Here is a 13,814-nt window from a genome sequence, read left to right on the forward strand (position 1 = left end):
GGGAAGCTGTAGTAGAGAGAGAGAGAGAGAGAGAGAAAAAATATGAGAGCCGGGGAGTATCGATTCACGTCGCGACTCGATACCTGAACGCGACGAGCGACGCGCGCGCTCCCGCTCTGCTTCTGTTCTGCTAAAGACGTTGTTAATGAAAATGCCCCGAGAGCTGAGTGTTTTTATGCACCCATCGCTTTACGACGATCTATTCTCTGCGCTGGTATTTTGTTTTCTTCTTTGCCGCTGTTCGCGTTTTACCGGTGAGGGAGGAATATCTACCCGCTATTGTATTTTGATCTCGCGAAGCTCGTTTCGAATTGATTGAGCGAGCTTGCGAGGGTTTGCGCATTTCGAATTGTTGCCTAGTAATCGTACGGTATTGTATACACGTGGAATTAGCGATATAATTGCTTTTTTCACAAGTGACTGTGTTGCGCTGCATTGTTGAAACATTATTATGATAATTCGGAATAGTTTATCAAAATAGCTCGCAAATCAACCCAGCTTCAATTAAGCTCCCTTTGAGCACGATTGAATTATGTTTAACAAGCAACGATGAAGCACGTAATGATGTAAAGTGGACTTCGGGAAATTAGATCGGAAAGTTAGCTTCATAACGATTTATTCCATTTAGCTCAACGATTCACTACGAACTGGTGTAATTTTTTTTTTTTTTTTTATCAACTATCCGGCAATTACGCGAATAAAAGCGAAAATGTCAAAGAGCAACGTTATCACAGGCGCACGTATGAGTTCTTCGTTATTATCACACGCAAAGGCATTTAATTTTCGAAAACAGTTCCGTCGCCATGCGTTATACCCACAGCGATACGCGAGAAGAGCCGCTGCAGGCACATCAGTGAATTATTGATCATGTGAGACTCGATACTTAACTCCCCTCTAAGATGTTGAGCAGAATTTAAGCGCATAAAATTTTTATGCTCCGAGGCTATAACTTATAAACTTCTTGCATTACGTTGATGAGAAACTGTCTTTATGCCGGTAGCTCGGCAACATTTAGGAAATCAAAAAACTTTCGGAATCTTCTCCCGGGCGTCGTTGGAAAATTTTACCTATTAATCGCGCGGCATTTATCAACGGAAACACGGAGTGTACATTCGAAACACGCAGCAACGTTAAAAATATACAGAATTACTCGATTCTTCGCGTGAAACTATGCTTCGCAATGTTTACGCGATATGCGCACACTCGCAGTACAGCAGTGGAAAATCACGCGACCGAAAAGCGTTTACGATGCTTTTAAAAATTGTTTTATTATCTCGAGGGCCAATTTATAGTGCGTAAAAAAATCGCGTGGGATATTATACACACTCGTCTCTTTTATGTAAGCCTCTTTAATATACCGCTATACGCTATAAAGCACAAAGTGAACTTTAAAAAATACTGCTTTGAAGTGAGCTATTTTTAAAACGCCAATAAAAATATAATCAAGTTTATGAAACACTATTTACATCCTGTGTTCGCAAGTACAGCGCAAACTACATTCTGCTTGTTATACTTAAGAAGTTTACGGACCTTCGAACGAGATAATTTTTGAAAATTCCGACGGGATTTCATAGTTAAAAAAAGCTGCGTTGAAAGCAAATGAGAATACAAAACTAATTAATCGGCACTTAATTGCAAATTCAATTTACAGGCTTTAAAGCTCCGCAATCACAACAGCTACGTAGCTCCACAATATTCGCCCACTGCCATACGCTTCGATTCCCCTTTTCGATCGTGTCTCTCGTATTACTCAAACGTATAGGCGATAAAATCAAGAGGGAATTATAAAATCTAGACACACGCGCGTACGCAGTACTATACCGAAGCGAAGTAAAAAATATATTCGAAGAATAGGAACAGTTCTGGAAATTCGCGAACTTTGAAGCTATATACACGCGAAAGTGTAACGAAAGCTTTGCGCCATTTTTCTCATTAGTAAGCGGAGAAAGCAGAGGAAAGAGGTAATTACGCGATTTTCCAATCGACCAATCGGCCGCGCTATTAAAGCCCTTTATAGCTGCGCAGTGGCGTCGGCGGAAAGCTGCTTCGAATTGCTCTGCCGCAGTAGCTCGAACTCAATCATCCGGCGGGGAATTTTTAAATTTCGATAAGCTCGTTACTTTGCAGCTGCTGTGCGCGCGTGGACTTTAATGCGCAGCGATAAAGGGATTCCTATTCGCCCTCGGTTAAAACTTTCCAGCTGGTCTTTTCTTGGATACTTTGTGGTTTGCTGCTGTGACGGCTCGGACATGCATTTACAGTTGAACTTTCTGACGCTGAAACAGATATGGTTGGTGAATCACAATGGAAGTCGTGCAATGTGATAATAAAGTCAATTTATTATAAAAATGCAGGTGTCCTATGTCTTTTCACTACATACATACATGTATCAGACTTTGGAGAATGATTCGCATTAGTCTAAAGGTACTTCATTGCGTATTAGCAACCTGTTTGCAGTACAAAATTTTATAAAAAAATAATTCCTCTAAATAAAAAGAAATTAATGAACTTTACAAACTCATTATCTTAAAATAATTGTGAAGAAATTAAAAAAAAAGCTTTTTAAAAATGTTGATTACACTGTGATCAATATCACAATAAGTGTCTGCATGAATCAAAATTTAAAAAGTAATCATAAAGTGTTGATTGAGTCACAAACAATATTTTAGATAAAATTATTTTATGTATACTTGTTTTCATAAAATTAGTTTAAAAAGTGCTGTGTTCAACATTCAAACCATGACCATACTCCTTCTTCTTCCCATTTGTCCCTGTTTTGCCACAAGAACTGCTTGTGTTCGAGAGCTTCAAATTCTAAGTGATTGTATTCTCCAAAAACTGTCAGCTTCCAAGCTTTAACGTTAACATTCAGTTTCAACTTCTGCTCTAGCCAAGTGTTGATGTTGTGATTATTCCATTTTTTTCCTTTTGTAGCAACTAAATTCTTATCATGTGGTCTGCAGTTTTCGCATTCACTTTTAGAAAAATCATTGCTGCTACTAGTCTTTTCAGCTTGCGTCGAGGACCCAGTTGAACTCTCAATTTCATGTTTCTTCTTCTCCTTGGTATTACATAAACTATTCATATTTACATCATTATTCTTCTGGGATTGGTTCAATAATCTAGTTCCAACTTTAGTTTTAGTTTTTGTTCGTTCTTTACCATGGGTGCGACCATTTAACTTGCCATCGTTAGTCTTCTCAGCTCGAGCAGCTGATTTAGTTGCATTTTCAGCTTTAGCTTCGGTCGATTTTTGTCTGATGATAAAATCATTTGCATTGTCACTAGTCTTCTGAGCCTGTGTCAATGTTGTAAATGCACTTTTGGCTATAGGCTTAGTTGATAGTTTATCATTTATAAAATCATTAACATATTCATCATTGATAATGTTCTGAGTCTGCATCAATAACATAGTTTTCTCTTTATTCTCAGCTTTTGACGGTTCCACAGCAAGAATTTGACTTTTGTTTGCTTCCTGCCAAATCCTCAGTTTCTTTACTTCTTCTTCTAACTCTCTAATTTTGTTATCCTGACAAGCATTGTATTCCAATAAGATCTTTATTTTCTTGACCTCTTCTTCTATTCTGGCAATTCTCTTCTCCTGTTTAGCTTTGCAATTAAGATATACAGCTGTTTCCTTTTCAATTTCACTGTACAGTTGATAGTAGTCTACCAAAATTTTGTCAAGATTTTGAAGTCTTAATTTAACCTCACTCTCCATTTTATTCATGGTTTTATTGATGTGTATTTCTCGAGTCATCTCATACTGCAGTGCACTGGCGTAGATTTGATATGCTTTATGAAAAGTATTTTGAAGAATGTTGAAGTTATTGTTGTTATTATTATACATTTTATCTTCTGAAAAGTAAACAAGAAAATTCTTTTTTACAACGTCGAACAACATGGACAAACGTTCTCAGCCATCGTTACATGATTGCGATTACACATTACCTTCTGTACTGAAATCCGATGTGAAATAATTAGAAGATACCTTATATTCTTATAGATCAACGTATTAAGTACTTGAAAAAGTAAAAATGTTCGAATTCTCGTTAGAACGCCTGAAAAAACTTCTAGTACTCGTTTGCCATCCCTCTTTGTATTGTTCCAGTTTTGCACCTGCTGATTCCGTCTTCCATCATCTGTCAAACGGTCCACTCGCGTTCCGCCATTTCTAATATTCAAAGCTTGGCGCGAAATTCTTACATATTCAAATCTGTAACTGTGATATAGGTATAAAAGCAAATAATTGTAATACACATCTATAGAATATAAGCAAAAAAACATTGATTAAAATATCAGGAAACACAGAAGCAATTAGACTGATAAAGTAATTTTATTCAACAACAGGATAATCCAATATTTCATTAAAACAGTCCGATTGAAATAAATTAATCAAAACCCACGACTATGCTTACAAGAAAAAACTCATCTCCCGCTCCCTCTCTTTCATCAACTAATAAAAAAAAACAAATATCAGACGACACACACATGCACAGAGTTGCGGAGCTCAATATTCCAACTCGCTGAAGTTTCAAACACGATATCCCTGAAATAAAAAACGAAAAACCGAAGCAGAGAGCATAGAGGAGCAGTGATCAAACCTCGGTGGATTAATTGACCTTAGTTCCACGTAGCCAATCATAATCGCCATACCGGACGTATGCGGATCCGCCAAAATCAAAGTCGTAATATTATAGTCAACAGCGAATTTTTGAAAATAACCTCTCTAAATTTCCATGAGTGATTTTTTCACTCTAAAAAGAAGTGGTCAGTAAGATCACTCAAGTTTGAGTCATAACATGATTCAAATCACTCTTATAGGTGATTTTCTATCACTCTAGCTATAGAGTCATAAAAATGACTCAAAGTAATCGAGTGATAAAATTTTCCTGCTCTGAATCACTCGATGTATTGCTGGTTTTATTTATTAATAATTGTTCATATATTATTAACTTTAGTTAATATGTAAAGTAGTTGATATATTCGATCCGAAAGTCTGCCCACATGAGTCCTGTTTGGATGAGTGGTTAGTGTACTCGACTGTCAAGCCGGGGGTCCAGGTTCAAATCCCGTCGTCGTCAAAAAATTTTAATTTCCTTAATTCTCTATACCTAAATCATTAGGTAATAATAATATAAATACATAAATAATAAATTAATAATAATACGAACAATAAATTAAATAATGAGTTAATAAATAATTAATCTAAAATATAATAGTAAGAATAATTAAATTCTTGATAATTTATCTTTTTTCAAACTTACTCGCAGCGTGATGATAAACATACATATTTAATTATTTTTAGGTTAGGTTTGTAGTATTAGTAGAATTATCACTCTTTAAAGATTGCTTCTGATTGGCTGTCAGCTGCTGTTCCTCGGTGTATCTTTTTACGTGTGATAGCCCTATTCCGACTGGCTCTGTTTTATGTTCCCAAAAGATTAATATTTGACTCTATTAGAGTGATTTTTCACTCTTGTACATTTAGAGAGACGATGAGTGTTGTATAAAAATTCTGAAAAATAGTTATTCCAGTGAAAAATAATAACGATGTTGTTATAGGTTACACGCCATCGGCAACTCGACGTAACTTCGTTATAACTATAGCTTGTCGCTCTCACAAAACCTGTAATATGCATAAGTACCGATAAGCGTTAAAAATCCATCGATCGCCGCATCGATGCGTATATTAAGAGCGACGAGTCGACGCTTCTAATGAGATTCGTCGTCATATAGCTATATGTCGCAAAATACCTGCGCACATATAACACAAAGCGAAATTGTCTCCATCACGAGTAGATGAGGAAAGTTGCAGCATATAACGCATCGAGAGAGAGAGAGAGAGAGAGAGAGAGAGAGAGAGAGAGAGAGAGAGAGAGAGCGAAAAGAGGCCCGAGGGCTATCGCTGCAGCACTACGCAGCGCCTCGCTTTCTCCCATCAAAAGCTCCGGCTCGCTGAACTCTCTTTAGCTTAAAATCAGAAGCTGCCGACACGGTCGAGTACAGGTTCGCGAGCGCGGCGTTTTCGGTATTAAACTAAACTGCCAAAGTTATACATATACATGTACATACATACTGCTCGCTGCGCTGGTGAAAAAGTTGTCAGTAGTATAGAGAGATAGATGGATATATAATATTATATAGGTACACGTGGAAGAGGTTTGCGCAGCGATAACTTTTCTAATCAGTGCAGGCGTTGATAGTGTCTGTTTGTACGATATCTTTGAGGATCTCCCGTATACAGTCGGAAAGTAAAATGAAAACTCGTTCATTTATCGGGAACAAACGGCCCGCATCGATTCTTCTTAATTTCTCTTTCTCGTTGCTCATAATTACCGCGACCGCAAGAACTCATTCTCTCTCTCTCTCTCTCTCTCTCTCTCTCTGCAAGCTTCTCCCCTGTGCTATAGCTCTGTCCCAACAACAAATTCAAACTCCAACTATTAATCACCTCCTTTTGTACACGTATATACTCGCGCCGGCGCTAATTCGCGGGGAAAATTCGCCGGAAGCGAGCAGAGGGAGAGATAGAGCTTAGACCAACCAGTATATTAACCGCATTATCAGACCACTTCATCCGAAGTATATAGCAGCGCTTGGATCAAGCGACCACTCGAGCGACTATATATATACTCGCTCTTACGCCGCTCTTAACCAGGGCCAATATATGAGAAGAGAGGGAGAGAAGAAGGGAGTGCTAGAGAAGCACTCGGTGAGTCTGTCCGTGCGAAGACGTGCAAACACTCGAGATTTGCATAATGAAGCGCCGGCCACGTTTCCGCTACTCTCGCAGTCAAAGATGATGTGTATGTGTATGTGCAGAGGTGGTAGATAGGCTGGCTGCGAATCGATGATGGTTGCATCTCAACGAGTTAAGCTCTATTATAGTTGAAACTAAAACTTCGTACATGGCTAATTTTCTCCTTCGATTGTTTGACGAAGCGTGTGGACTATGGTTGTATAGTATGATATTTATGTAGGAATATATTAAGCGCACACGTGATTTTTTATTGTTAAAAATGTGTAGAAATTTGTATATGTTCTTTCATGCATCAATCAGGTCTGAGTCGCTTATAATATTTTCACCACTTTATTTTGCGATCGACTAAACCCTGTCAGAAAAATGACCATATTTCTGGGCTAAATTTCTGGTAAAAACATTTAAAAATAAAGTACTGTTAGAATACGTCTTAGAACGTTATAGTATATTATAGTAGTCGTAGGCAGTTACAGCATGAGCGACCCGTAATAAGCAGTAGGCCCAAAAAACTAGTTTTTAGTGTTGGAGACACAAGCTCTATATAAGCAGTGCCTTCTCCAGATTTCGACGAGTACCTATGCCTCACCTGGATTTACTATTCAGAAACTGGAGAGCCAGAAAGTTCGATCGGCTGGGGGAAAGGCCAGGCCAAAACTGTTTTGCGTCGCGGATAATACCATTGCTTATATACAGTTGATCGTTAAAAATTTCCCAAAAAAAGTCTTCAGTATATACAACCTCTCATAAATAACGTGATAATCCGAAACTGCTCTCGCAAACTTATGCGAAGCTCTGCAAGCTCTCCTCAGTCACGTGAAAACTCCGGCCCATAAAACTCTTAATTAATCTCCCGCAAAAAGGACAAGCTTGAGAGCAGCAGAGACGCGAGAAAGCTAAGAAGACAAACCGCGCGCGCGCGCTGCCTCTTTAGCCTCATCCCGCAAGCTCGCCGCGCTTCCCTACCTACATGTATATATAACTCAGTAGCTATGCTCGTCGCGCTAGCGCACCAACAGTTTTTCAATGACGATCAAGTTCCGGGCGGCGAATTAATTTTATTTTTTTCCTTCGACCACTGGAAAATTGAAATATCGCGGTGTAATACTTGCGACGATAATTTATACCGCGAGAGGTATAGGGCGACTTGGGTTAAAGCTCGCGGCTAAAAGCTTCGGCTTGCCAAGTCTGTCGTTTGGGTTTTATATTCGACGCCCTACATTTTCCTGATTCGTTTTTAAAAACACATCGGCAGCTAGCTCGAGAGTACTTGATAAACTATCATGCGTATACCAACTCTTTTACTCCTCTACCAAAGTATAGCGTTAAAAGCCGCCAATTCATTAAACGATTTTTCAACTCCTCTCTCGCTTGTCCTATACCACTTCGCTCATTATGTATAACCCTTCGCCTGTGTATACCTACTTCCTTTTTCCCGCGCTTCATCCTCTCAACGCGCGATGGCTCGGCTTAATTAACTTAACCCTTATTTACGATACACGCGCTATACTGGCCCTTGAATTATAGCCGGGATGTGCATTAGAGAGCGGCCGACGCAAGCTGCACGGCAAAGTCTCATTAGCATGCGCGCGATCTTCGCCAACTTTCTTAATGCATCGACGCAGTATTTAATCGGGAATTTTTGCGTCTACCGAGATTCTTTCCTCTTTCTATACTATAAAGCTCGCGATCTCGTTGCCGACTTGGTTTCGAGATAGTCGAAGCGGTTTTACCGCGGAGACATAAGAAGTGGATAACGCGCAAAAAGTCTCGCGACGTTTGTTTTTGAATGGATCGCGGGTAATAATAAGCGTTACGGCTTTCGGAATTGCTGGAGAATGTAATGTTGTATAAGAACTGAAGTTGAAACTGTAATATCGCTGTAACAATGGCTGCGCAAGACACCGGCGAATACGACGCGTAGAGGCGGCTGAGTTGTGTAAATTCCCAGTAGCAAGAACAATTGAAACTTGAGCAGCGCAAAGGAAGACGCAATTGCGTTTAACACGAATTCCCTTAGTCTGAAGATAGCGGACAATTTGCTTGATAAGAGTTGGTGGAATTCGGTGTTAATAACTCTGGAAATGGGTGTAATCACCGAAAAATGAATATTAATCATCTCTTATTTATAAAAATCCGTGACAGATCCATCCGTAGTACGTAATGACAAAAAACGATCGTTCGACACCGAACTAACCTTTTTCTCTCTTCCACAGCGGAGGCGGCAGCATGTTGGGCGACGTCAACATCTCGGCGATCCTGGACTCCTTCTCCGTGAGCTACGATAAAAGAGTAAGGCCGAACTACGGAGGTGAGTACCAACCGGGCTGCCTTTATGCCATCCTCGTCTCTCTTTTTCTATTATCTTTCTCTCTCTCTCTCTCTCTCTTTGAACCTTACTACTATTATTCAACCTCCGATCTCGCAGACCAAACAGCCGCAGATATAGATTCATCGCTCTCTTATACATCATATATGTGTGTGTACCTTTTCTTTACATATTTTTTTTTGCGCCGCACATTTAACAGAGCAAAAAAAAATCGACGAGTCGAGAGAATGTAAAACACGCGCGCACTTTTGTGTAAATAGCGACGTTGGTGTCGGGGTGCGAGATGAGAACAAACGAAAAGTAAACGAACTAGCTCGTCGTCCTGCGATATACTTATAGATAAATTACTGTGCGCTATCAGGACGACGAGCTTCACAATCTGGCCTAATTGGATACACGACGAAATTTTATAAACGATTGGTTTTACATAAGTATATTATAATCAAGCACCGAAAATCCTTCCGCCTATTGCAATGCATATGTCGATATTTTTCCGTTTCATCGACCCGACGAATTGTAAACAATATCGAGTCGGAAGCGCAGGAGCTGACAAGTTGTTCGGTACAATTGCTGTTAAAATCAAATTCAGCATAGCCGCGCGCAAGAACGAGATAAGCTTCGTTATTCAATAATTCAACGCCCGCGGATTATCAAACTAGAAAGTGCTCTCTCGAACAATTAAGATTAATTATCACTTCTCGTAAACTCTCCAACTACCCCCTCGAACACGTTACTCCATTATATAATATATAACGTGTGTGTATATGATATCATATAATTATATATAGATATGCCTATACATATGTATTCGCAGTATATGGGACCGCGACTGCGCGGCTTAAAGACAATTATGAACACTTTATGCTCGTCGGCCGTGCACACGCGTATATGAATATACATAAGCACATATATGCGTTGGCCCGCGGAGAGACGGAGATAGCATTTGCATATACATACGTAAATAGGGGAACGATTTTCGGAAAATGCACAGCAGCGAGCTGTATATATATATATATATATATATATATATATATATATATATATATATATATATATATATATATATATATATATATATATATATATATATATATATATATATATATATATATATATATATATATATATATATATATATATATTAGGACCGGGCGGCAAAATTACCATGCGAAATTTCGAAATTCTCCGGGAGAAGTATATAAGCGTCGCTCACCTGGCCTCCTTGAAATCGTCTATAGACGTATGTATGTATACAGTATAATCCTTTTGGATTTCAAGGGGGTGAGGGAGACGCGTTGTGTTTTGTATATAATATATAAACGAATATACACACCCCCGCCATACTCGACGATTTTTATATAATCTCGATATCGTGTGTACATTACTTTCATTTTGTCTCTATACTCTCTCTGTAAAATTATTGATATATGACAATAAGCCTATACAATATTTTTCAATGTATATATATGATATACACACAATGAAGTAAAATCAAGAAAATGGAATAAGAGTATATAAACGCTACTAATTATGCGACGAGTCTGTGTAGAAAAACTGCGTTTTTGTCACTTAGCCTTTCACAACGCAGGTAACCGATTACGATTTCCAACATATAATAATTATTTTAGTATACATAATTACATATAATATATATATATATATATATATATATATATATATATATATATATCAGCATGCAAGTCACGTAGATTATCTTAATTCTGTATAAACATTGCATAACCGCAGTATGCAAAAGAAACCAGAGTATATTATATATGAGAGCGTAAGAAAGAAGCAGCAGAGATGAAATATTCAATTTCTGATACTTACATCATAAATCATACTTATAAATCTTGAAAAAGCTGCTTTTCTCTTGCTTCTATGTATAATAATCTTCCGTCGCAAGAGACTAATTATTTTTTTTTTCGTCTATATAATGCAAGTCCAGTAGATTCATTGCAATATTACGGACGACGAGAAAATAATTGAAATTAGATATAATCACGCGACATCTGTAATATTGCAGGCGCAATGCAAGAGACACGACGAAAAATGATTCGGCGTACAATATGGTGTATGCGGGGTATTTCAAAAAGATACATTTAGTTAGAATGTTTAAAAACTTAAAAATTTCATGCGATATTTCATAGGAAACTTTTTTCTTATTCTATGGAAGATTTAGCACGTAGAGAAAATGGTGTTCCCAATATCTACTTTGTGAAAAAATTGTATCACTATATTATTACGGTAAAAAATTTTCGATATTTGAAAAACACGCAATGAAAAAAGTCGCCCATGAGATCATAACACGAAATTTTACCTTTGATCGCTCTAACTAAGTATATCCTTTCGATGATTCCCCATACATCCATACATGAATGATAGTCCATAGATAAGTAGCATAATGATAATACATGCATACAAATAACAAATAAAAAAAAATACACAAGGCTCTCGCTTCGCTCGGCGAGGAGGACACGCGTGCGTGTGTCATATCATGCAAATAAGGTTAAAAAATGAAGCGCGAGTCCGCAAAGCCAGGCCTTCTGATGAGCCGGCGAGTCGTTAATCAAGCTGACGCGGGATTGTTATTGAAATTGGACGCGGCTTTTGTTGCTGGATCACGCATCGGCGCATTATATGTAAGACGATGCGCTCGCAAGTGCAGAAGAGCTGAAGGGACAGGAAATTTATGGGTTTTATATCGGCGCTGGATTCAATTTTGCCTCAAGCGAAAACCCTTTTATGGAAATATGTGTTTTCTCATTGTTAGCCAATTCATCTAATTAGGCTAACGAGCCGTGCAAATGTAAAAGTTAAGTATAACGAGATATAATTTCCACTCGAGTATAGAGATCGACATACTATTCTCGACGATTTCACGCGAGCTCAGAAGCGCCGATATATCGAGTGACATACTATACTGCAGCGAGCGAGCGAGCAGAAGGGCTAAACAGAAACCCTGGTAGAAATGTTCAGCAGTTTATTAGCACTCGCCAGTCGCTGTGCCTATTTCGTCAGATTTTTGACACAGTTACTGGCCAAGGACTGGGGAATCAGACTTGAAAATAGAACTAATGACAATTGTGCGTTTCTTACTATTTTTAGCATTGGAAATTAATAAAAATGACTTAGAATCAAAAGAAATAATCAAAAATATGTTTTTTGACAATGTTTCAATGTAAACTTTTAGTATAAAAGGTATGTGTTAAAAGGGTCAACCTAATCCTACAGATGCATACACTCATATATGAAAGTAAGTACAAGTATGCGGTACTGACTGACTTTGTGTTGTGTAAGTGCAAGTACTGTGTAAAAAGTGTCATCGATGTGCTCAAAGTAACCAATAATGAGGTTTGAACAGATATTTCAACCTCATCAGTATGCGAGCCAGTTTCTGTCAATGTCCAAGTACTACCAGTATCATGCTAAATCGATGATATTAAAGTTGAATGTCTGTTCTTTTGTGTGAAGACTTGTTAAATTATTTAAAAACTGGCTGCCATGTCAGTTTTCACTTGACTGTCTTAGTTCGGCTTTTCACTTTGAACCTTATGGCTTCGGCGTCAAAACATACAGGTGGGCTCATACATGAAAGTCGAATTCATATCAGCTATAGAATGAATTCAACTCAATATATTGTTTCAACATGCCAATACAAATTAAGTTGCAAAATTCCAATGCTCTAGGTATGATAGTTTTCAAATAAGAGCAAAAATTAAACTGTGAAACAAGTAATCGAAACCAATTAAAATGTAATTTTGCTCTAATTTGTAAATTATCATAACTAGAGGACTAAAAATTTGCATCTTAATTTGTATTGGCATGTTGAAACAATATATTTAGTTGAATCGATTCTAGTTGATAAGAATTCGTCTTTCATGTATAGACCCACCTGTATATTTTGCCGCCAAAGCCATAGGGTTCAAGATCAAAAGCCGAACCAAGATGTTTAATTAAAACTGACATGGCAGTCAGTTTTTAAATAATTTAACAAGTCTTTACACAAAAGAACAGACATCCAACTTTAATATCATGGATTTAGCATGATAATGACATATTTGGACATTCACAGTAACTGGCTGGCATACTGATAAGATAAAAATATATGTGCAATTCACTTTGCAGACCTCATCATTGGTGACTGTGGGCACATAGATGGCACTTTTTTATAATTTACACTTCATCATTTATACATAATTTTTAATATTGACTGAGAATGTGAGAACTGTGTGTGGTGTTATCTGTTATTCTGCTGTATAGCATAGCAGACAACATATATATACAACCTGTATACTATATGTGGTATATACTCTTATATGTATGTGTGTATGGTTAGGTACTGATTGTGCTGCTATATGAATATAAGTAAGATATAAGCAGACAGCCTGTACCACCTATAGTATACACTACGTAGTATAGTAGGTTAGGTTGTTCCTTTTTGCCTCTTTAACACGTATATTTGAAAAATTATCACAATTATTTGGTAAACGGTAGATTTAAATAGACTTGCAATTAAAAATAATTATCGTTATTAAATATGTTTTGATTGTTCTTATTATACCTGTTTATTCGTATAATAGATTTGTATAAATTATACTTGGCAGTTCTTAGCCAGTGACATGTACTTCATACTGTCCAGTAGTACTGGCCAGTTACTAGTCTGCTCACCAGTTTCGCTGCTCAATTTTCTACCAGGGAAGCAGGCATCCAATTAGTCGTCTC

General features: G+C 37.7%; 2 protein-coding genes across 25 annotated transcripts in view; one reads left to right on the plus strand and one right to left on the minus strand.

Annotated features, from left to right (window-relative positions):
• Positions 1-13,814, plus strand: part of LOC100116668 (GABA-gated chloride channel Rdl) — a 154,120-nt gene that overhangs the window by 57,264 nt on the left and 83,042 nt on the right. For all 24 annotated transcript variants that reach the window (XM_031921230.2, XM_031921229.2, XM_031921224.2 and 21 more), the window contains exon 3: positions 8,977-9,071. In XM_031921230.2, the coding sequence (XP_031777090.1) occupies positions 8,977-9,071 (95 nt within the window). The remainder of the gene's footprint in view (positions 1-8,976; positions 9,072-13,814) is intronic.
• On the minus strand, positions 2,319-4,130 carry LOC103317782. Its single transcript, XM_008216859.4, has 2 exons — positions 3,952-4,130; positions 2,319-3,858 (listed from the first exon to the last, which is right to left on the minus strand). Exon 2 carries the CDS (start codon positions 3,848-3,850, stop codon positions 2,726-2,728), a length of 1,125 nt encoding a protein of 374 aa, XP_008215081.1. The 5' UTR covers positions 3,851-3,858; positions 3,952-4,130; the 3' UTR covers positions 2,319-2,725.

The sequence above is a fragment of the Nasonia vitripennis genome, chromosome 1 (genome assembly GCF_009193385.2).
Source record: "Nasonia vitripennis strain AsymCx chromosome 1, Nvit_psr_1.1, whole genome shotgun sequence".
NCBI classification, from domain to species: domain Eukaryota; kingdom Metazoa; phylum Arthropoda; class Insecta; order Hymenoptera; family Pteromalidae; genus Nasonia; species Nasonia vitripennis.